At 39.5% G+C, this 24285-nt stretch overlaps 1 protein-coding gene across 1 annotated transcript; it reads left to right on the top strand.

The window, feature by feature from the left end:
* The first annotated feature begins 813 nt into the window (after positions 1–813).
* LOC120536675 (tyrosine-protein phosphatase non-receptor type substrate 1-like) lies at positions 814–24186 on the top strand. Its single transcript, XM_039765108.1, has 7 exons — positions 814–922; positions 3700–4041; positions 6110–6400; positions 8781–9062; positions 15373–15474; positions 18159–18200; positions 23115–24186. The coding sequence occupies exons 1-7, from the start codon at positions 880–882 to the stop codon at positions 23288–23290; spliced, it is 1278 nt and encodes a 425-aa protein (XP_039621042.1). The 5' UTR covers positions 814–879; the 3' UTR covers positions 23291–24186.
* The last annotated feature ends 99 nt before the right edge of the window (positions 24187–24285 follow it).

Below are 24285 nucleotides of genomic sequence, written 5' to 3'. Positions count from 1 at the left end.
CACTCAAAATGAGAGCCCAGTGGTGCAGTGAAAAGAAAATGTGAAAATGAGAGATTTCAAAAGATTACACCTGACACTTCAAAAAATAAATAAAAAGTATTTGAACAAGCACTTAGCACAAGCCATGAATACAGCCATTGAGACTAATAAGAAAGTCCTTACAAGACAGGCAAAAGTTGGCTACAGAGTCACCGACATAAACCTCAATCGACAAAGTGGCACACAGCGAGGCCACTGCCGGATATGACACACCAAAACAACTCCAAACCCAAAACAAACAATCCTTTTACTTAACTTTTATTTTAATTGGCACCAAAACACTAGGTTACATATTACTCTTTGCATATGCATTTTAAAAATATTTAATTGACGTTTGTTAACTTAAGATCCCAGAAGAAAAATGTGACGCTGCGCACACACACACACACACACACATCAATTCCTGCATCAGATTTATTGTTGACATATTTGATAATCATAATGTGTGGTTTACTTAGCGGGTGTGTGGTGCTGGTAAGGTGAGAAGGGGCTTTTGGAAATTTCCCACCTCGAGTTCATCGGGGTCTTAATCTACAGCCATAGCTCGGGACATTCTTGATAGCTAAGTATAAAATAGTCCAATGAAGTTGTCAAAAATCACAGAATTATCAAAAACACCCTCATAGTCACATTAAAAAAGGCTACACCGACAAACGCTTACATTTCGTTTGCAAACTGAGCTGTGAACTGCACTGTCACGTGAAAAAAAAAAAAAAAAAAGTCGGGACTTCCCAGAGCGCGTCTTCACCTCACAGAAAAGGCTTCAAAAGAGTGTGCAGATTATGAGTTAGGACTGCACAATCAACACGCGTTCGCTTTTCATTCTTTTTCACGTCAAAAATGGTGAAGGTTCTGAAGTTGTTTGTTATGTTTCTGCTGCCAGGTATGAATATTTATAATAAGACCGATGCTTTTTTCGTGTTTTGGGATTTTTCGGAAGTTTAGTTATTGTATGTGCTTTACATAGTTTGTTAAAACTTTGCTTCAGTTTTGCATATGAAAGAGTTGCTTCGGTTTTTAAAAGTAAATCGTACGGCCAGACGACGCACTGACGTTCATAAAATATTCACACTTCTGTGTATGTCTACTTTTTTGTTTTGGTTCTGTTTCTGGTCGTGGTTGTCTTTAACTCTATTTTAATGAACCAGTTTGTATTAATAGCAGGCACGCGTCATGCATAAACAAATCGGGTACATCAAATATGTTTGTAACTAATTTTGCTATATGATTTGGAAAATGACATCGATGTCTCCCAAAGATGCATGTAAGAGATAAAAGATCCTCCTTAACCCGGTGCGCCTGCCTGGGTGAACGCTGTAGTCAGTGCGGTCACCTGATGGCCATTGAGCTGTGGTGCAAATTGCATCACAGGCACTGGATATTAGTACACTGCGAGACCACGACGTGATATTAAAACCACATCACAACACAGCCGTCAAACATAAACTTTGTTCAAGTACATGTATTACAAAATAATATGAGTACTCCGTTAATGTGAAAAAACAAATAGCGATGATTTCAATAAAGCGCAATAGTGAGTAAAATTATTTGCTATATAAGTTTTGGGTTGCAGCTTCACTCACGTGAACCTAAAATGTGAAAAAATGTGTATTATCAGTGCCTAGATATTATTAAAAAATGCGTTTTGAAAAGTAGTAAAATGATTCATGTCATGTAAACAACTGCGATACGCCCCTTGAACTTTTTGAAAAGTTACTCCTTTAAAGTGCGCACTTATCGTAATGAAAAAATGTAAGGTATTTTACACGCTGAGTATTGTTTTTATTCTTAAAAAGGCGATAGGCGGTGAGTTTCTAATCTTTATACATGTTGGTTTGAAAATAAAAGTACAGTAATGTGAAATATGACTTACGGGCATGCTCAATGTTTTGACTGTGCACGTGGATAAAAAGTACAAGAAAAAGTCGCCAAGAATTTCTATGAGGCTGCGTTACCTTCATAAACTGCAAGAATCATCATTACGAAGCGACATCTTAAGTGTTAATGTTTATGTAGCCTGGCCGATCTTTAAATGCGGGGTACCGACGATTCACCAATCAAAACACAGCACTCGCTAGAGCCCGCCCCCTCGGCTTTGATGAGCGAAAGTGACAGTTTCACAATTCACATTTAAACCGTGCGAATTTCCTGTTGTTTGGACAACATTTAAATACACAAATAAATAAATAAATAAATAAGCAACCAAAAGCATATTCCGTGACACGTTTATTTCTTTGCGTTCAAATTCAACGCTCCTTTTCTTTATTATCACATTTTACGGTACTTTTTTCTTGTATTTAATTTTTTTCCGAAATATTCTTCCGTAAAGGCACTGTAGAATCAATTTCGATTTAGCATCTCCGTAATCCAACATCAGTTACGTAAAATATTTTCTAAATTAGTGTACTTTGCATTAAAGTGTAGTATGATTATTTATTTCTTTTCATATATTTGAAAACTCTTCCTCTTTCTAGTATTCCTACTCGCTTGTCAACCCCAGTTAACATGGGAACAATTTGAACTTTTAATGCTGTGTTGTCTGCACAGCGACGTGTATTATCATAATATTATTATTATTAATAATAATAATAATAATAATAATAATAAAGCTGAACTGTTCCTTGGCTTGCAATTTGCTTATGTGTCCTGGATTTAGGATTGTTTCAAATCAGGTATCAAAATAGGCTGTTGGCTTGTTTTGATTACACCAGATTTATCAATAGTTCTAAACCATCAAAGCTAAAAATGTGCTGACAAAAACTACAAATTTAAAAGGCAGAATAAGGCAGCTGAGTTTTACGTCATTGGACCTGCATGTTCTCCATGTGATCGTACTTCCTCCCACAGTCTTGCAGAATAAAGTAGCCTGGGGAATGTAAATTAGTCCGTGTGTGTGTGTTTGTGTTTCTCTGCTCACCCTGTGATGGACTGTTACTCAATTCAGGTGTTGTTATACACTAAAAGGAATAGGCCACCAGCTGCCCTCCGGCCCTGTTCAGGATAACGTGGGTTTGGAAGATGGAGGGATTGATGGATAGACAATAAAAATAAAAAAGAACAAATTAAAGCAGCAAAAAAACATTGGCAAACTGCTGTTGTGGTAGGATGATTATGTGAATCAGGAAACACAGAAGAACCCTCCCTACCCTTTTCTGCTTATGGTGTTAAAAATAGAAGGAATGAAGAAAGGAGTCTGTCTGATAAGGTGTGTGTACATCAGCCCCCCAAAGTAAACGGTAGAGACTAATGAATGGCCGGGTGGATGAGGAGCAGCCAACTGGCAAAGAGCCCTCATGACTATAGCTTATTCAAAACTCAGCTGCAAGAGTCCTTACTCAAACTAGCAGCAGTGAGCACATCACACCCATCCTGCTCCATCTTCACTGGCTCCCTGTGTCTTACAAAATCAAATATAAAATCCTACTAATAACCTACAAAGCCTTAAACGACCACACGCCAAACTACATCAGTGACCTTCTGCATCACTATGTGCCTGTCCGCCCACTAAGGTCCTCTGATTCTGGCCATCTTGTTGTGTCCACACTAATATACACTCCATGGGTGACAGCAGGGCCTTCAGCTGTATAGCGCCCAGACTCTGGAATGACCTACAGTTATTTTAATAAGTCATATGTTCTGTGTTTTTTGTCTTTATTTTAGCTGCAGTAGCCAAGTTTGAATTCAGTATCCCACAATCAGAGGTGAGCACATTTCTTCACACCAATGTTTTTCTACCCTGTTACTTCACTGTGGCAAAGAGCAGGAATGGCCTTAACTTTGTAATGGTGAACTGGAGGCACAATGATCTGGAGCTGGCACAATACAAGGATAATGAAGTGAAAACCAAAACCAGCAGAGTGGTACTGTTGGAAAGTGAGCTACACAGAGGAAATGCATCACTGATCCTCAAAGACGTTGCCATCAGTGATGAAGGGAACTATGAATGTGAAGTCATAGAGGCTCCAAGTATGGCGTCGGGAAAAATACGCCTTAAAGTCAGAGGTAAGGGAAGACGTCCATTTCTGTTCTTATGTGTTCAGAATTTTATTTTGTAATTTTGAGACGTATGGTATTGGTGTGTGGTGGCTTAGTGGTGTGATGGTCATTATAGCTGTTTCGCAGCTGCACAGTTCCCAGTTTAAATCCTGAACAGGGCATTCTCTGGTAGCATTTGCACTTAACTCCATTTGTTTGTGTGTGAGTTTTTTTCCCTGAAATCACAAAGAGGTGTAGATTAGGTTACCTCCTAATCTACCTCCTGTACTTCAGAAGTGGCCATCCCCCTGAAGCTAATCATGTTTAAGCCCAGCAAGAATTTGGGAAACCAACCAGGAAAAGCTTGGGTTGCTGCTGGAAGAGGTGTGGGTGAGGCTAGCAGGGGCGCTTACTCTGTGACCTTTGTGTGAACAGGTACACTGTGCTATAAAAAGTGTGCCATCCTTTGGATGAGATGCAAAACTGAGGTCCTGACTCTGTCTGGTCATCAAAGATCCCTGGGCTTCCTTCGAAAAGAGCCGGGTGTTTTGTTGTCCTGGTTGCATTGCCCGTTATGACCTTGTCCATTCTGGCCCCCTAATTCTTCTCTGTCCCTCACTGGCTTTACTACCTCTGTCGCTCCTTCACCACCTAATAGCTAAAGTGCGGTGTGAGTAATGGTAGAAGAATGGCTTCCGTCACATCATCCAAGTGGGTGCTGCACATCGGTGGTGGTTGAAGCGTTTCCCCCATTGTCTATGTAAAACGTTTTGAGATATGCAGCAGCTCAAATCTTCAGGAGCTCCAGGTGAATTATTGGTGTGTTTGTGTTGGGAATTCCGATTAGTTATTATTTTTATTTTGTGTGTCTTCCCCAGTGCTTTATACCATATAATGGCACTCGTTCTGGGGGTTTCCTGACCCAAGGAGTCCATTTATGATGTCAGTTTTTAAAATTTTTGTGTATATTTTTTGATTCCACAATATAGTTAGACCATTTTCACTGTTGTACTTGTTTCTTAGTGAGTGATCTTGTACCCTCATCACTTCTGCGTTGTTAGGACTGTGTCCTCAGAGGCCATGGCACGTTGCTTTTGACTCAATGGGATTATAGGGTCTCCATTTGCTTTCTACCCTATGGGTTTCTAAAACCTTTATTCTGAAATCCTTTTTGCTTACCTGATTCTCCGAGTCGTCCTTTTGCTTTTGGGAACCTTTTGACTTTTGTTTCAGGTTTTGGTTGCCTGTGATGTCCAGGTATTCAGTTGTTTTACTGTCCTTTGGTGACATCTTTAATTCTGGTTACTTAGTAAGAATTAAGGCAACACCAGCAAAGCACAACAGTTTGTGTGCGTTGATTGTTATAAATGAAAGAGTCCATTGAAACACAGCAGAGGCTTCTTGGTCTGATTCCCGGACCAGACCCCATGCTACAAACACAGGCCTTACTAAATTTAATAAGCTTTAACCTGATTAAATTCAATATATACCAATATCGTCTGTTCAGTTCTTTGTGCTCATTGATTGTACATGTATGCGTACAACACAATAATTATTGCAAAATAGCTAAAACATTATTGTGTAATAACACATTAGAACAATTTCTTGGGAGTTCTGACAGTAAGCTGCTGTAGGCTTCAGTTTTGTTTTATTCCTATTTTATAAACCGTGGTGTTTAATTTTTCCACAAGTCAAAATGTTTGTGCCTTATGCATGTTGTATTGCACACGCACTTCAATTCCCAAAATTTTACTTTAGCAAAAAAAACCTTTTATTACTAATTTCAAATTGAATAAAAATATGTTTTACAACCACAGGCCTTTATCAAAAAAAATTTAAGTAAATTACTTGCCCCCATACACAAAACTAATTTTTGTTCATTTGTGGCTACACTTTAAATATCTCCTACAAACAAAAACAAAATAAAAATCTAAAGCCACTTCCTCTCATGCTCTGTCATTGGTTTGAATTGTTCCAGTAATTGCAGTATTTGTGTCTGTGTGGACAAAGTCTTTCCATCAAGGAGAAGGAGACTGGGAACACAGCACTTAAACAACATGACTCTTGAATTCTTACAGCTATTTCTCTTTTCCAGTGGCTCCTCAGCTTTCCGTGAAGCATTCCATGCTTGTAATAAATCAGACAAGTGTACTGGAGTGCCGAGCAGAAGATTTCTACCCAGGAAACATATCTATGGAGTGGATGAGAGACTCTGATCCGCTTCCTGCTCAGAGACCACCACTGATTTACCACCATCAAAATGGTACCTTCAGCTCAGTGATCCAGTACAACTACACCCCTACCAGCGAGGACATTAAGGTGCCCGTCTACTGCCGGGTGAAGTATGCACCACAAGAGCAGAAGAATATAACTCTCGAGATCTGCTGTAAGTGATGTCTCAATGTTAGTTAATTAACGGGTCATTGCAATCCATCTGAGCTCAAACTTCTAAACATGGCAGACCGCAGCTTGCTTTTATTAATAAAGTTCTTGCAATCCCAAAATGATTATCATCTATTCCTACCTAAACAGGGTCAGATTAAGACCTTTAGAGGCCCTAAGCAGTTAAAAGAATTTGGTGCCCTCAAATATATGAGCTGCACTTGCTCTCAGACATTACCAAGATGAGAACGGACACGTGTGCCTCGGAGGAGGCATGTGGGGCAATTACCAGATTCTAATTTTGTTTGTATTCCCAAAATGTATATATATATATATATATCATTAACCTTTATTATTACTATTTTATTAGTATTTTTCTTACCTATATGTGCATGTGATATTTTCATTTAATCTGGTAAACCCCTTTTGTGCAAGCTGGTTCAGCTGCACCATTTGCAGTTTTGCACCATATGGTCCACATTAAATTCGGCAATGGAAAATTTCTGCCATGATCCCTCACCCCCTTGATGCCCTAAGCACGTGCTTATTTTGCTTAAAGATCAATCAAGCCCTGTACCTAACTCATTGACCCTTCCATCTATTTTCTTAACTCATCCACCGATTTCCCAAAAATGCTTACACTAGGACCATGGTGACACTGAATCACAGCTATGTGGAGATGTACAGGGTGGTCCAGATCTAATTATGCAGATCCAGATCATCTGGATTTCTTTGATTTATGTGGTGACGATTCCAGTTTGGTATGAAGACGATTCTTCATGTCGTCACTTCACACACTTCTCGATGGTCCGGAATTTTTCAGGTGATTTTCTATGTAATAAACTTAATACGTTATAGCGTAATTAAAATTGCATAATTAAATCTGGACCACCCTATACACTATAATGGGGGGAAAGTGATAAATGCTTTGAAATCCCCCATGTTCCCGCCTCAAAACCTTCACACACACACGCACTTACTGTACATCAGTGGCGTAGTTCGAGTTCGTGCCGCTTTGGGGGGTGCTTCAATTTGCCACCCTCCAACATATCTGAATATGTTAACTTATTTAAATAGAAAATTAAAATGACGTATAGAGAAAATTGCATAGATTTATTCATATATAGAGGAACTACAATAATTTTTCACATATCATTATTTATAAGCATCAACTAGACAACAACGTAATATAGACACACTAATAAGCTGTGTTCTGATTATTAGTTTAATATAATTACGCTGCGAAAACCAGAACCAGTGTAGTGTACAAGTGATAGGTGGGGATGTTTTCAGCACAGAGCAAGAACGCATTTAGATTGATAACAAAACGAAATTATAAATTGTAAATGAGTTATTTATCTTCCAGATATTATTATCGGTGTAATGTTTAGGTTTATTTATGTTATTGCCTCATAAATTTCAACTGCTGGGTCTGATGCCGTCACATAAAAGGACAGTCTGCAAATTATTTATAAAGCTTTTGTGGATAAAAATCAGAGCATGTGACTTTTTTCATTCATAAGTGATATTTTTCCGAACCCTGCTGCTTACACACAAATTGTACTGAGCCTTTTGGCCAATAATGCCGCCTTCTCCACCCGCTCCTAGCTACACCACTGCTGTACTTCATAATCATATAAAAAAAGTTTTGTTTTGAATTGTTAGATTTTTTGTGAATTCTTATTTCCATTTAAAATTTAATTCAGCAAAATCTAGTACTACAGTTTACAGAAAAGAGTTTTATTTAATTTTTTAAAACTTTTTTCTGCTTTGATTTAATGATATGCCTTATTTGAAAGAAAGCAAACAGTAAATGTGAAACAAACACACTCCCTTGTGTTTATTCATAGTATCAATGGAGATTGTTGCTAAAATTCCTTTGTATTTGATTGTTAACACTGTGTTGCACATAAGGGAGCTGGAGACTGCAATGCCTACTTTGCGGTAAGCTGCCTCAAGATGGCAGTGTGTCTGTTAGTGAGTGTTAAACCGTCAGTCAGTCAGTCATTTTCTGACCTGCTTGCAACAAACCCTGGACAGGGAGCCAGTCCATCACAGGGTGAACACCAAACCACACACTAGGGTCAATTTAGTATCACCAATCCAACTAACCTGCATCTCTTTGCATTGTGAAAGGAAACCAGAGTACCTGGAGGAAGCTCATGTGGACATGGGGAAAACATACAAACTACACGTAGGGAGGACCCGGGATGTGAACCTCAGTCTCCTTACTATGAGGCAGCAGTGCTATCACTGTGCTGCCCTGAGTGTTAAATAGACAGTTTCTATGTTGTAAATACAAGTCTCTGATCCTAAATAAATATCATTTCCACCTGAAAGAGCTTCATTGACCTCAGATGCCTCTTTGCTTTCTTCCTCCACAGATCCAGTTTTTAATTGGTCACCAAAAACTCTGTGGAAGGGCACGATAGTGAATGCAACGTGTAAGCTGCTTGGGTGCCAGTTTTCCAAAGTCACTGTAAGCTGGAATAAAGGCAACGAACGTTTGAGTGAAAACTTCTGCAAGGAAAAGAAGGAGTGTGAGACTACAGTGGAAATCCAGACACCGTCCACAGGACAAGAAAAAGAAGTAGAATTTGTATGTAAGGCTGAATTAGAAGACTTTGAGACACCACTCGTGGAACATATCAACTTTCCAACTCAAGGCAAGAAATAGGCTTTTAATTGTCTGTCTTCATTTTTGACAGATAGATAGATAGTTAGATAGTAGATTGGGGTACAGCCCGGACACAGACAGGCAGACATGTTGTTTCACCACACACGTGTTTATTTACAATATTAGTAAAGTGCATTACCCAGTGCCAGAGCACCAATCACCCCTTAAAGTCCTGGCCCCACAACAATGCCTCGCTCAGTCCTCAGACCGCCTCCACTCCTCTCCTCCGAGCTCCGTCCACTTCCACCCAACTCTTGCTATCGACTGGAGGGATGCGGCCCCTTTTATCCATGCCCGGATGGGCTCCAGGTGCTACCTGAGGAGCTTCCGCCGACACACCCCCGTGTGGCAGATGCACCAACTGTGTAGCCGGAAGTCCTCCGGGTGTTCTTGCTCCTCTTCCCCCCCAGCACTTCCTGGTGTGGTGGAAGTGCTGAGGTCCAGGGCTCCCAAGGCACCGGGCGCCCCCTGGCGGTGACCACGGGCCCCTACAGGGTTGGGCTTCCAAGCCCCCAACCCGTGGCCCCCAAAGCAACCAGGGTGGCAGCCCCCACGTGATCCCAGATGAGCGCACACCCACTTCCGGTCCCTCAAGGCATCCCGGCCAGGTCATCGCCCCTGGCATCCTTGACAATAGATAAATAGATACTTTATTAATCCCAAGGGGAAATTCACATAATCCAGCAGCAGTATACTGATACAAAAAAAAAACAATATTAAATTAAAAAGTAATAAAAAAGCATGTAAAAGCAGACAATAACTTAGAGTAATGTTAGCATTTACTACCCCGGGTGGAATTGAAGAGTCGCATAGTGTGGGGGAGGAAGACATCTTAGTGGAAAAAAAGTGTGTGCTTTTCAGTTTTTCAAGTTCTATCCCTTTAAGTGAGTTCCGCATACGCTCATTTGTATCAGACAGTAGTTTCCTCATTATCTTTCTTTGCTGTAAGACTGTCCTTCAAAACCCTGTCATTTCTATTATGGGATTCGCTGTTGTGCAGATTAGCCAAGGCAGCTTCTTACTTCTAAAGTAACTCAATTGACAGTCCGCTACTGGTAATTGAATTATGTAAAAAAAAAAAAAAATAGAAACAACCGATTTTTTTGTCTCCACCCATTTTTAATTTTATCTGAATTAATTTTGGAGTATATGGTTCTAATTTTAGTTTAATGTTTGTTTTTTTCGCTCAGTTCTATTTATTTTATTCTATTTTATTTCAATAAACAAACATAGCACATGAACTTCAGAAGAGGTCATCCACCTGAAGCTAAGCATATTCAGGCCCAGCCAGTATTTGGATAGGAGACCATCTAGAAAAAGCGTGTGTTGCTGCTGGAAGAGGTCTTGTTGTGGCCAGCATGGGACATTTACCCTATGGCCTGAATGTGGATCCCAATGCCCTGTGCCACTGTGCTGTAAGACGTAAAACCGAGGTCCTGACTCTCTGAGGTCATTAAAGATCACTTTCTTAAATAGCATCCCAATGTTCGGCTAAATTGCCCACCACGGCCTCGTCATTCTGGCCCCCTAATCGCCCCCTATCTGTCACTGGCTACCAGTGGTATTTTCATAATGAAAACGAGAACTAGAACTAAAAATATTGTTTTTCGTTTTACAAGCACAAGAACTGAAATTAAGGCAAACAGAGAAACTAAAACTAAATAAATATAAAAATGAGTGATTTGTAAACGAACTAAAATGAGAATGAAAATTGAGTAAAAATGAAAAAAACCAGCACTAGCATTTTCGTTCAATCCGATTCAGTCGTGCAGAAGGGTTGTTTGTAGGTCGCCCTGAGAATTCAGTTACGTTGCGCTGTTTGCTATGTGGTGATCTTGTACCTAGGGCTTATAATAGTCAATAGTTATTTGTTTGTTGAGCATATTTGGTTCATTGGGTTGAAGCAGTAAGCACATGTGGTTAACGATGGTGAGTTTTGCACAGATGTTTGCGGGTAGAAAGCGAGAAAGTAATGCGAGTAAATACTTTAATTAAGATGATAATGCCGTGGTAGAAGAAGAACAAGAGTCTCGGAGTTTCAGTGCAGGACCAGCTGGATTAGAACTTAGTGGAAGTCCGGCACTTCTCTGGCACCAGGACTGCACTTCAGTACTGGCAGCAGAAATCGTCAACATACAGTCTGCTGGTACCTGCATTCGCTCGTTGACCGAATATTTTCACTGTGTGGTTATCTGTGCAACAGACGTCATTGCAACATGAAAAAATCTCTCGAAATGCGTGCTTGTTTAAAACTTAACAGTAATGTGCTTGCACAGACTGGTCTCTTGGGTTGAAAAAGTTGATCTTGCTGACTGTACTCATTAGGCCACTTAATTTGTTTGATCATTGATAGTCAAGCTGCATTAAGTGGCATTATGAACAGAAAAAAAAACAAAATTTTACTAATATTATGCAAAAAGGCCAGAAACTATATAAAATAAAAACTAAGATTTTAAACACAGAACTAAATAAAAATAAAAATTGTTGACTCCACTGAAAACTGAAAAATAAAATAAAAACTAAAAGTACAATTTGTATCAGAACTGAAATATCACTGCAGTGGCTACCTAACAGCTAAGCGTGGCAGAGTGGTGGCTCTGAGGCTAGAGATCTGCACCCGTATTCGGAAGGCTGTTGGTTCAAATCCCGTAAATGCCAATAGAGACTCTGCTCTGTTGGGCCCTTAACCTGCAATTGCTGAGTGCTTTGAGTAATGAGAAACGTGCTATATAAATGCAAAGAATTATTATTATTAAATGTGTGTCAAGCATACTGGTGCAAAAATGGCTGCCGCTGCATCATTCAGGTGGATGCTACACATTAGTGGTGGTTGAAGTGGCTCGCACTGGAGCGTTTTTCAGTAGTGAGAAAGTGCTCTATAAATATAAGTTATTATTATTAACATTTTCATTAAATTATTAACAAAAATAAGCACCTCTTGAAGCAATGTATTCTAGTTATGGGTTTCAAGGAACAGAGGTTTGTCCCGATAATAAGTGCAAGGTAGAAAGCAGGTGTGAATAAAAAGTCTTTCCGCTGGACTGGGCCAATTCAGGGTCTGTAATGAATGTTGTTTTCGACTGTGTATGGAATTTTTCATGGCAAACCTGCACATAAAAGAAAGCATATACCTTCCACATAAAACGCAGCCTAGATAGGGATTAAGTTGAATCCTTGGACTGTCTGTGTGCAGCGCCCTTGACTGAATAAATGTAACCATTATAGACAAGTTGCTTTTTAAAACAAGTGTTTATGAGGTGTACAGTACTGGTAAAGAGCTATTGAGGTCTGAGTTAGAGAAACAGTAAAAGTTATGAAGCATGTTTTGCTAGAATTATAATGAAGGCCAACCTCTCTGTCTGATTCAATACATATAATTAGCATTATCTCTATATATAATCTTCCTTTGGATCTTGATCTTGTCTGCGATTGAATTAGAAGAAGAAGTACTAGATGGCAGTAGAGAGACAGCTAAAACATAGGCATTGCATTAAGAATCTCCTCCAGGCTTATACTACTGAAGACTGTAGTACGCCAGTCACACCTCAAAACACAGACATTCAAACTAAACAAATTGTTGTGCTTTAAATTAACTAAAGAGATCTTCATTTAGATCTTGATCTTTGTTTGTCCACGAATTCCACTCATGCGTAGACCACCTTCCAGTTTAGTACGTTGTTGTTACTCACGGATGTCAATAATGTGCCGGAATAACGAAAGGGGTGGTGGACAGTGTTACGCTAGTTAGCTCCTGAGGCCTGGTTAGAGAATGAGATTGCCGAAGATAAAAGGTACGTGCCTACGTAACATATGAATGAAAGAAAGACAGTGGGTAAAATGAATGACAATGTAACAGCACGTTCCGGAAATTATTATTGTTACGCTAGAGCGGCGAGTGCTGCACGTCTCACAGTTGTACCGTGGCTTGCTCACATGTCAGTGAAGTGATCCCTATTTATGCTTTAAAAAGCCTGGATACCTATGTGTCCCCCTTTTATAACCATTGCTCCGTGTATATTACCTTACTCTTTAGATTGCCACAAAGCAACCACAAAGGTTGAGAAGACATCGTGAGAGGAAACGATAACGTCGTGAAAACAAGATGGACTGTGAACGGACAGAAGCAGAAATGCTCCTACACCACCACATGATTACTATTCGGACAGTGATTCCGAGTAGGCCGTTCCTATTGAATCAATGTCCAAGGGTTTTCTTTTGCAATTTTGTTTCCCTTATAAAAAATCATAATGGTATGTGATGAAGGGCCCAGTTCACGACTGGCAGCCGCGTTTAAACAGGGAGCCCTTCACAGACAACTTTAACACGCGCAATGTAGTTGGGCGCACATGGCTAGTTTTGAGTAAAGACTGTCTTATTTTGAGCACTTATTTTGAATAAAGACATCTTCTAAAATAAAAAGTAATAATAATATTAACCTAATTGTGCACCTAGAGCAAGGGTGTTGAACTCCAGGCTTCGAGGGCCGCAGTGGCTGCAGGTTTTCGTTCTAACCCTTAAATCCTAATCAGTTTTCACTGCTAATTAACTTCTTTTTCCCTTCATTTTAATAGCCCCATTTTTAAAGATTCAGTCCTCTGAATTAATTCTTTTCTTCATTAAATGACAGCCAAACAGAAATGAGATGTGAAACGAGCCAGCAGTTGACCAGATAAATTGGGGCTTCAAATGCCAACCAATTTCACTCCAACCAGTGTCTTAATGAGAAGCCAATTCTTGCTGTTAATTACACTCGTTATGTAATTCCATGGCTTGTTGCTGCTCTCGTTCTTCCACAGCACACATTTCCAAAACTATAGATTTTCTGTTTTTTCTAACAGCATCGTCAAAATGTTTTGGGGACCTGAGAGGTCAACCTCCCTGAGACCTCCACCTTTCTTTAATTTCAGATATTGTGTGATGGGCACAGATGAGCTGGTCGTGTGGTAGCTTGTTTTGTGTCTCATTATTGATTGGTTGCTAATTAAGGAAAAAGAAACAACTAAGGGACCTGAATCAAGGTAATTAAAATTAAAGCAAAAAAAGTTAATTAGCAGCAGAAACAGATCACTAATGAAGAAGATGGTTAGAATGAAAAACTGCAGCCATTGCGGCCCACCAGGGTTGGAGTTTGACACCCCTGACCTAGAGCCCCTTTGTCAGCTAGGAAGTAGCCAGTCAGTCATTTTCCAACCTGCTATATCTTAACACAGTGAGCAAGGCAGGAACAAATCCTGGGCAGGACACACACACGGCAATTTAGGATCACCAAAGCACCTAACCTGCATGTCTTTGGACTGTGGGAGTAAACCCACGCAGACACTGGGCAAACTCCATGCAGGGAGGACCCAGGAAGAGAACCCGGGTCTCCTAACTGCGAGGCAGCAGCACTGCCACTGTGTTGCCCTCTAGGAAGTATTTTGTGTTTTATTCTGTTACTTTGCTTTTGCTTACTACATGTAACCATCCCTCCATTACAATCTCACTGAGCAAATTATCAGGATCACCTGTACACCTAATTATCAATGCAGATATCAAATTAACCAATCATGCTTCAGCAGCACAATACGTAAAAGCATGCAGGTACAGGACAGGAGCTCGAGTTAATGTTCACATCAACCACAAGAATTGGCTGGGTTGTGATTTCAGTAAATCAGACCATGGCATCATCGATCATCATTTCTGTGACAGCTGATCTCCTTGGATCTTCACACAGAACAAACAGCCCGAGTTTATATACAGAATGGTAAAAAAAGATGCAAAATATATGGAAAGAGTGGAATATAAAAATATCTAATATATTTATGTGTTAGTGGTAAGTAAATGTTACTGTCATTTCTATGTGACCATGCAATTCCTCATCTTCCAGCATTTAAATGGTAAAGATCTTATGGGATCTTCATTGATTTATTCGTACATATTCATGCACTGCTCACAAAGTAACCTTTTTAAAGTTTGCAGCTATTTTTCCTTCTCATAAATTCATAGTTGGATTTTATTTTTATTAAAAGAGAAGAAGGTTAGAGGTGGACAGTGACCAAATTACATTTTACAGAGGCCAGTAGCTACAAACTCAACAGTAACTGTGCAATTTAGTACATTTAAGGACATTTGTAGAAGAAATTCACTTTGTAATGTGTACCTTTTTCTCTTTGATTACAATTGCTCTGTCTGATTTTAATTTTTGTATTTTAGTTTTGCTTATAATGTGTGTTTTATCTATTGTTCGGTGTCCTTGAGTGTTTAGAAAGGTGCCTACAAATAAATAAAATGTATGATTATTATTATTGTCTTTCTAACAGATCAATCCAGTCATTGGAATGTAACTTTATTGATATCCTTGGCTGTGCTTTCGGTGGTGATTTTACTCCTGGTGTGTTCTTTCTTATCAAAACACATAAAAAGTAAGTTTTTAAAACATAAGATTTTTAAATCTGCCCCTGTAAACTGAGAATGTATTGACACATTTTTTCTTTAAGTCCCTTTTTGCTGTACAAACAAAGTACACAGTGTAATTTAAGATTCCACACCTGATATAATGCCACAGAAGCCAAAGAATCTTAAGGTTGGTGGTTTTATTTCATAAAGAGAAGAAGAACTTGCATGAAAAGTAAAAAAAAAAAAAAACATAAGGATCCTGTTGCCTCTCTAGCTTTCAATCTGGTGGAGATGTACACCACACCACTCCTTTTTTGTTGCCATCTGTCTCACCACTCCTTGACCCTGGCCTTTCTTGCCCTCTACATAGATTTTTATCCTAATTCCCTTTCCAACTCCTTCCAAATAAGCAGCTCAGCATGACTTTAAATTACAATACATCCATGCGAGGCAGCAGCGCCACCCACTGCGCCACCGTGCCACCCCAATACAATACAATTTATTATTGTATAGCCCAAAATCACACAAGAAGTGCCGCAATGGGTTTTAACAGGCCCTGCCTTTTGACAGCACCACAGCCTTGACTCTCGAAGAAGACAAGGAAAAACTCCCAAAAAAAAAACCCTTGTAGGGAAAAAATCGAAGAAACCTCCGGAAAGGCAGTTCAAAAAGAGAGACCTTTCCAGGTAGGTTGGTCGTGCAGTGGGTGTCAAAAAGAAGGGGGTCAATACAATACAATACAATACACAGAACAGAACAAATCCTCAATACAGTATAAAATAAAAATATTACAAGTATGGAGCAGAATTTAACAATAGATGATATACTATAATATAATTTGGATTTGTTCAGAAACGTTCAAAAACCAATAAACATAAAGAAAAACAGCAGTATCTGCCCATTAACTAGTTGCAGAACTACAGACGGATTGTAGAAAAGGAGTTGTACATGGCAGACACAGTCAGAGTCCTGGAGACCTCAGCCATCAAGCTGCCTCCCCCATTTGGCCAGGGCTGGGCCAGCCAATCCGATGAAAGGACTCCTCTACCCCACAATTCCTGCAATCCTCCATCAGGGATCACATTTCCTTAGGCAGGCAGAACAACTTGGCAGGTGGGCATGGCACCAAGTCTCAATTCTCAAACAAGTCAAGTGAGAAGTCAAGCAAAATGACCCGTTTTATTGGCTAACTAAAAAGATTACAATATTACAAACTTTTGAGGCAACTCAGGCCTCTTCTTCAGGCGAGATTTAAACAGGAAGAGGCCTGAGCTGCCTCTTTTGTAATCTTTTTAGTTAGCCAGTAAAACGGGTCATTTTACTTGACTTTTCACTACATTCATAATGGCTAACTTGGTACAACACCCTCACACTTCAAACAAGTCAAAACAATTTCCCCTTGGGATTAATAAAGTATCTATCTATCTATCTATCTATCTATCTATCTATCTATCTATCTATCTATCTATCTATCTATCTATCTATCTATCTATCTATCAATTCCCCCAAAATGTGTTGCCTGGTTTGGAGAAAGAAGTGCCCAGCTACATGAGTATGCTTGGTGTCTATTTTTTGTAGGGCAATCTATTGTTGGTCAGCATTTAAACTTTCCTAAAGTTATAGTAAAGTTTCTCCTATTTATAAAGATAAAAACATGATGTCTAAATAATGTTTAAGCTGCTGAAGGTGCATATGTCACTGCCACTCCTGGCTAAAACAGAGTTCCGTTAAAAATACAAAATATCATATATAATTGTTGTAGCTCAATAAAGTTTTATTGTTAAAGAATGTATTTCCGATTTAATAATGAATGCCCAGAGGAAGAGCTACCGGTGCAGAAAGGTCAGATGCATATTTTTTGGCTTGCATCATAATAAGTTGTAAGTTGCCTGAGGCTCAATAATACCATGTAAATCCACTCTGACATTGTTGTGTCAACTTTGGAAATTTTAACTTTGACACTTCTTGTTTGCAAAGCTTTTAATTAGCTAAATTGTGAAAACTGAGTTTCCCCGAGCTTATGCCAGCAGCCATACCACCTGCACTTCAGAACAGGTTATCCACCTGAAGCTGTGTGTTTCGTGCCCAGCCAGTACTGGAAAAAGGAGTCTTTCTAGAAAAGCTAGGGCTGATGCTGTTAGAGGTGTTGGTGAGGTCAGTAGGCAGCGCTTACCCTGTGGTCTGAGTGCGGATCTCAATGCCCCTGTGCAGTAAAAATGAAAAGTAAAACCAAGGTCCTGACTCCCTGTTGTCATTAAAGATCCCTGGGCATCTTTCAGAAAGAGTAGGATGCCAATCTGCTGGCTAAATTGGCCACCATCGCCTGGAAATTCTAGCCCTCTAATCATCCAGGTTACTTATTGGCTAACTATCTCTGTCACACAGAGCTCAACATGCACGTTACCAGGATGTTTTGCAGCCAGTGTTCCCCAACATGCGCCTGTAGAGTATAAATGATGATATGTTAAAGGAATTAAAGGCACTGGGGAGACTTTTTGGCTTTAACTGGGGTGTGTGGTCTCAACCTAATAGCTAATGTGTAGTGAGCGTACTGATGTATAAATGACTGCTGTCGCATCATCCAGGTGGCTGATACATGTTTCTGGTGGTTGAAGTGCCTCATTACCCTATACTTAAAGTACTTTGACCAGTGAATTCAATTAATTATTATTATTAATTATTATGTTAATTTGCTTTTATGTCTCCACAGAAAGGAAATTGGAAAGGAACGCAACAGAGATGACAGAATTTTGTAAGTGATGTCTCTTGAACATCTTGTTGTATATCCCAGCACCACACCACACAGTAGCCTACCACACTCCTTTCTTATTGCTTCACTTTTTTAATAATATTGCCTACATTCCAGTGTTATAGGTTTGATTTAGGATGGAATGTAAGCATTTTTGTTGATTTTTAAAGGTTTACCGGAGCATCTTCCAGTGATTTGTCCTGCTGCTTGGCTACTTCTGAGTTCTTGGTTCAAATCCCGACTCGGGCACTGTGGAGTTGACACATCATGTCTTGTCTGCATACTATTTTCTTTTTCACTCTGATTCTTCCCCTACATAATAAGAAAATGTGTGTTAGTAAATGTGAAAGTGTTTGCACGTGAGTCAAATGGTAGTCTATCTTGGGCTGATTACTACCTTTTGCCAAATCCTACCAGAATAGCCTCTGGATCTGGATGGAGCATCCCATGCTTCTACCCAGAGTGCACCTCTTTGTCTTATTTTAGAGGTCTTGTCTGTTTTACTTGTGGCCCACAATCCACACATGAAAGATTCACCCCTCCCTGAGTGGCCCATATGCTCTCACATTAGGCTTGATGACAGTGTGGCTGCCTTTGTCGAGGCCTACTGTAACATTTAGTCATGCCCTGTGCTATCCTGGAGGCATCCTTACCCCTAACAACCTTCTGTGACTACACTATACTGTCATTTTGTAGAAACAGAGGCACTGATCAGTGTAGGTAATGAATGCAAAGTATTTTAAACTGTTTTAGAAGAATTATCACTTGTCCAAAAGGACTGACTGCATTCTGAAAATGGACAATCCTAACGCCTGCTATGGTTCAGTTGTAGCCTCAATTGTAGCTTAAAAATAGTCTTGTAACCATTTTGGCAGAGTTTTTCCAAGACGTTTGTATTGATCTTAGTATGATGCACCTGCAGAACCCTTGTGCAGAAAGCATTACTTTGTGGGTACGGGCCATATTTGCTTAGATTTATACTGGAAAGCCATGGTTAAAATTAGGCCTATTTCTAACCAAAGTATTAAAACAGCTGACCCTTGTTATCCCTTTTAATTGCATAGAGCTGAATGTATTCGATGTGAAAATGAGAAAATTAAACTAGGAACATTGTATGCACCTAGCAAAACATTCCCAAAGCTGCTTAGTCCAATTCAGGGAGCATGAATATGGTTTCTCTGAACAGGATTCACCACCCTCCAGAGTTCCTTGCAGTTTTGAGCTCAACATACATGTTGCCAGGATGTATTGCAGCCAGTGTTCCCCAATGTGTACCTGTAGAGCATAGATGGAGATATGTTAAAGGAATTAAAGGCTCTGGGGAGACTTTTTGAGCTTTATCCGGGGTGTGTGATGTCCATTTCAGGTCATCGGGGTAAGGAACTTTAGAGTCCTTATCACTATCTACACCAATCTGCAGTTGATGTGAGCAGTGGCCGGCCTTCTCAAGTCCATAACCAGCTCCTTGATTTAGCTGACATTAAGGGCGAAATTGTTGTATTGGCACTCTGTAACTGTCTAACCATTTACTGTGATAAGACATGTGATGGTGGTGTCATCAGTAAATTTAATGATGGATCTGGAGCTGTGTCTGGTCACAGAGTCATAGGTGAATAGGAGGTTAAGCACACTACCCTATAGGGTGCTTGTGATAATGACCAGCATTGAGCAAGAGATGCTTCCACTCCTTTTTTGCTGGAATCCACCAGATATTAAGTCCAAAATCCAATTGCAGAGGGGGACCTAAGTCCTTAGTAAGTAGTTTGATGGTCAGCTTGGAGGGTGCAACCATGTCAAATGCCGAGATGTAGTCTATAAAAGGGACACTGACATAGAATTTTTTTTATTATTCAGTTGAGTCAGGATTGTATGACATACAATAACTAATTTATCTTCAGTTTACATACCATCATAACTGGTCCACAGGAGGGGTTCCAAACTATTTTGACTACCTCATGCAATATATCATGTCTCAACACAAGTCTCTTAAGACATTTCCTAAACAACTGCTCTACTAGTCTGCAATACAAATTCAGTTTTACCAACCATTTATAACTGAGTCACTTTTTTCTGTCTGATACATGTGTTATATGTAGTTATTTACCTATAATGAGTGGTAGAGGAACAAAGCTTTATGAAGCATTTGTGGCTTCTTCCAGGTTGTGCTGTAATAAAAGAACAGACATTTCTTAGCTTTAGAAATAGTGACATCTGGTGGCTTACAGAAATCATAGCAGCCATGACCTCTATGAAGCACATACACTACATAACCTCATGTTGATTGCTTAGTTTCAACCAGGCAGGTGCACTAAAAGCCTAGGAAGGCTCTCTGTGTGAATTTTGATCTTACAGTAATCATGTTGTCATTTAAACACTGCATTAAATGTACATGTTAGTATGTCTAGCAATTTACTCTCTATTATAAAAAAATCTTGTGACGATACGAGACTTTTCTCCTGCGACTAGACGTGATCTTTTAAAGAGAGACACTTTCACGTCCCACAAAACGGACAAGTCACATCATACTTACAACGTTTGGAAGCAAGTCCCGTGATACACATGCAGAGCAGGTTAGAGAAAATGGAAGTAGGAAAATTCGAAAGTCTCAAAAAATGTGAGTAAAGACTGCATTAGCGCCAAAAAAAGCAAAATATTACTCGGTGAAATAACGGAACAGCAAAAAGAGATCGAATAGTGTTTGAGGATGTCTGGGGGAGAAGAGAGACAAGGCAGTGAGACAAAAGGACAGCTGCTGTACAAGCTTTTAAACATTCAAAGGAGCTGCTTGAAATGCAGATCACACGGCACAGCAGCAACAGCAATCCAGCAGCTGATTGAGCAAAGAGGAGGTTAAAAAAAACAACTATTATTTGTTTCCCATTGCATCACCATTTAAGAAGGGTTTCGGAGGAGCGACCGCGTCTCCTTGGGGTGCATTCAGCCCATCTCTTCACAACAGCATGTAGCGCAGGTGGGGGATAGGGGTTGGCGAGCGAAGTGAGCAGGGGGCGAAGCCCCTAGTCTACTACAAAATAAAGTTTAAGTGTGTTGTTCTAAAAATGTAATTTGTTGCAATGACAGCAACCATTACAATTTCATTATAAGCCACCAGTGATTCATAACTTTGTGATACCTGTTACATGCAAGGGCATTTTTCTTGAGAAACAATGTGAAAGTTTAATATTTTTCCATCATAGTTTGGGAAACAGTAGTACTAAGGAGCTAAGAGAATCCTAACAAAGTTTAAAGAATGTGCTTGAAGCACAGAGCAAAGTGAAAGGGAAAGTGTACAAGGAGTTAGGGTCTACGCCACGGGTGGGCAAAGTCAGTCCTGGAGGGCCACAGTGGCTGCAGGTTTTTGCTCCAACCCAGTTGCTTAATTAGAAAACAATCCTTGCCAATAATTCAATTTCATGGCTTATTTAACTCTGCCATGTCAAGTCATTCTCATATCCTAGATTTTTTTTTCCTTTCTAAGGATATCATCCAAATGATTTAAGGTCTAAAATGTATGAGTTATTCTCAGTCTTTGACTTTTTTTCTCTTTACTTTCCTCCCAAGTATTTAATTAAATCCAGTAGTGCATGAAAAATACACACATGTGGAAATGGAAACAAGCTAAATGGAGAAATGCTGCTTTCTTTTGTCATTTGAATCTTATTGCTAATAAAAAGCCATTAAAAACTGAGAATACATCTGTTTAAGACTAAAATAATCAATAAGGGTTCAAAATCTTAATGAGCGAGACAACTAAAATGAAGTAGAAGTGTTACTTGAGCAATAAGGGCTGCTTATTATTGGGTTGGAACAAAAACCTGCAGCCACTGTGGCCCTCCAGGAACGTCTTTGCCCAACCTTGGTCTACGCCAACAGTACCCTACAGTATTAATAACACATTATAAGTTTCTCTGCATGAGAACAGTATATCATAGCTTTTATCTTATTGTCTGATAACAGATCTTAATGTTTTCACACTCTCAGTCGCTTTATTCCACTTTTGGACTCTTTGAATAAAATATGACCGGTCATTTCACAACCCCTTTTAGGTAGCAGAGGGGATAACACAAAACTTTGAGCAGTCATACGGTTCTCAGTGTTTCAGTGAATAATTGTAGCTTCAGACATCATCGGTCACATACCAATGGGAATTTGGTACAAGGACTATATGGTGTGCTCCACAAAAGTGATACAAGCTTGAAACCTCGGGGTCAAAGGACCCACCCTACCTGTAGTCTGATCCTCCAACATTTTCGTTTTTTAGTGGGTAATGTCTGTTTTTTTTGTACTGTATGCTGTGTTTTTTGGCATATATTTTAAAACCAGTGAGAGTAACAAATAAAGACTTTAAATTGTACTGTCAAGTTTAACGATGACAAATTAATTTGAATTTAATTTAGGAATGTAGATTATTTTTGTAGTGGTGATAGGGTTTTCCATCACACTTTTCAAATTTTAAATATGATGTACATATTGTGTTGTCAAGTAAATCCATTTTAAAACATATTTTATAATTATTGTGACTGATTGATGGTATGTTTCCTGACTATATAAGAACCTGAGGTGAAGCATTTAAAATGTGTTTACAGCCCCAAAAATGCAAAATCAAGTTAGGGTTCCATAAATTCAATGCATAACAATTATCAGCTTTCACTTCTCCTTCTGACAGTTTCCTCTTGTTGTCTCTATCGCTGTCTTTGCTTCTCGTTTATTTCATGTTGGGTAATTGAACTTACAACACAATTTAAAAGAGGCATAGCTTTGATATGTTTTATTTAAATGCATTTTTAAAGACACTGGCCACTTTCAGACTTGGTCTTGAACATCACACACAATTGAAAGTACTGCCATGTCTTGTTGGATTTTCTAAGTTATGATGTCTGAGATTATTTGAAGTTGACAGATCTTTTTTTTTTTCAGATGACAGAAGCAAGCCAAACTTCTCTGAGATCACAATTACCTCTGAAAACTCTAAGCACTTTTCTGCACTTCTGGAGGAAGAGGCAAGATTGCTAAGAATGGAGCAACCAAGTAATCAGAATGTAACCCCTGACCATTGTGTGCAAAATGAGAAGGAGGAATGTGAGACTACTTAGAGTTGTGTTATCTAAAACGTATGCGTTTACATACAATTTAATAACCTGGGTATTCACAGAATGCCGGTGTCACAAATTCAATGTAAACCCTTATTCCGGTTAGAGAAACTGTGATATGAGGTTAATACATACAGTACATACTGTAGACTTCTGTGCTTGTTAACCAATTTGTCAAGGTGCCATGTAAACCCTTAACCAGGTTACACTTAAGGATTTCAGAGTCTGCACGTGTCATTGTGACGTCCTCGAATCCAACAATTGCATTATTCCTTCTGGTTGGAATAATCTGCCTCAGTATTTCGGTAATCGCTAAATTTTTGTCGATGCTAAGCTCAGTAGCACGTGTGAGCTGCATTTGGTGCAACGTGTTAAAGGTAGCAAGCATTATGTAGCCCTCAACTACTACTTAAAGTGAACCGTAACCGTTTGTTGTATTTTTATTTTTATTTTTTTTTACTTTTGTACCGTCTCGTCTTTTGTTGCTTCAGGCACATGGTCTCACTGGTTAGCACTGATGCCACACAGCTAAGGTCACATTTTTAAACCACAACAATCAGTCCGGCAGAGATGGCAGGTGCTTCCCTAGCCCTTATGAACTCACAAAAAGACCAATACATCACTATAGTTCATTCAAAACTAGTTCAGTTCTTTCTTCCCCATGGATTTCAGTGCTTTTCACTGTTTTCTGCAAAGGTCCTGAATATTTCCATGATTTTGCCATTACTGCCATTTTGCATTACTATCCAGCACCTTTTCGATACAAAAACTGAAGCTACAATTCGTCACTAGGGGGATTTACAAACGCATGTTTCTGAGCAAGCGCTGCCGCCTCATAGTTAGGAGACCTGGGTTCACTTTCTGGGTGCTCCCTGTGTGGAGTTAGCATGTTCTCCCCGTGTCTGCATGGGTTTCCTCCCACAGTCCAAAGACATGCAGGTTAGGTGCATTGGCGATCCTAAATTGTCCCTAGTGTGTGCTTGGTGTGTGTGTGTGTG

This window comes from Polypterus senegalus, chromosome 10 (genome assembly GCF_016835505.1).
Source record: "Polypterus senegalus isolate Bchr_013 chromosome 10, ASM1683550v1, whole genome shotgun sequence".
Classification (NCBI taxonomy): domain Eukaryota; kingdom Metazoa; phylum Chordata; class Cladistia; order Polypteriformes; family Polypteridae; genus Polypterus; species Polypterus senegalus.
Note: the sequence above shows the minus strand (reverse complement) of the source record. Positions and strands in the feature narration are given on the sequence as shown.

Excerpts from the sequence above, each read along its gene's own strand:
- LOC120536675 (XM_039765108.1), top strand. The coding sequence starts at position 880 with ATGGTGAAGGTTCTGAAGTTGTTTGTTATGTTTCTGCTGCCAG. Across the intron at positions 6,401-8,780 it reads TATAACTCTCGAGATCTGCT|ATCCAGTTTTTAATTGGTCA; the intron begins GTAAGTGATGTC and ends CTTCCTCCACAG. Across the intron at positions 15,475-18,158 it reads CTTATCAAAACACATAAAAA|AAAGGAAATTGGAAAGGAAC; the intron begins GTAAGTTTTTAA and ends ATGTCTCCACAG.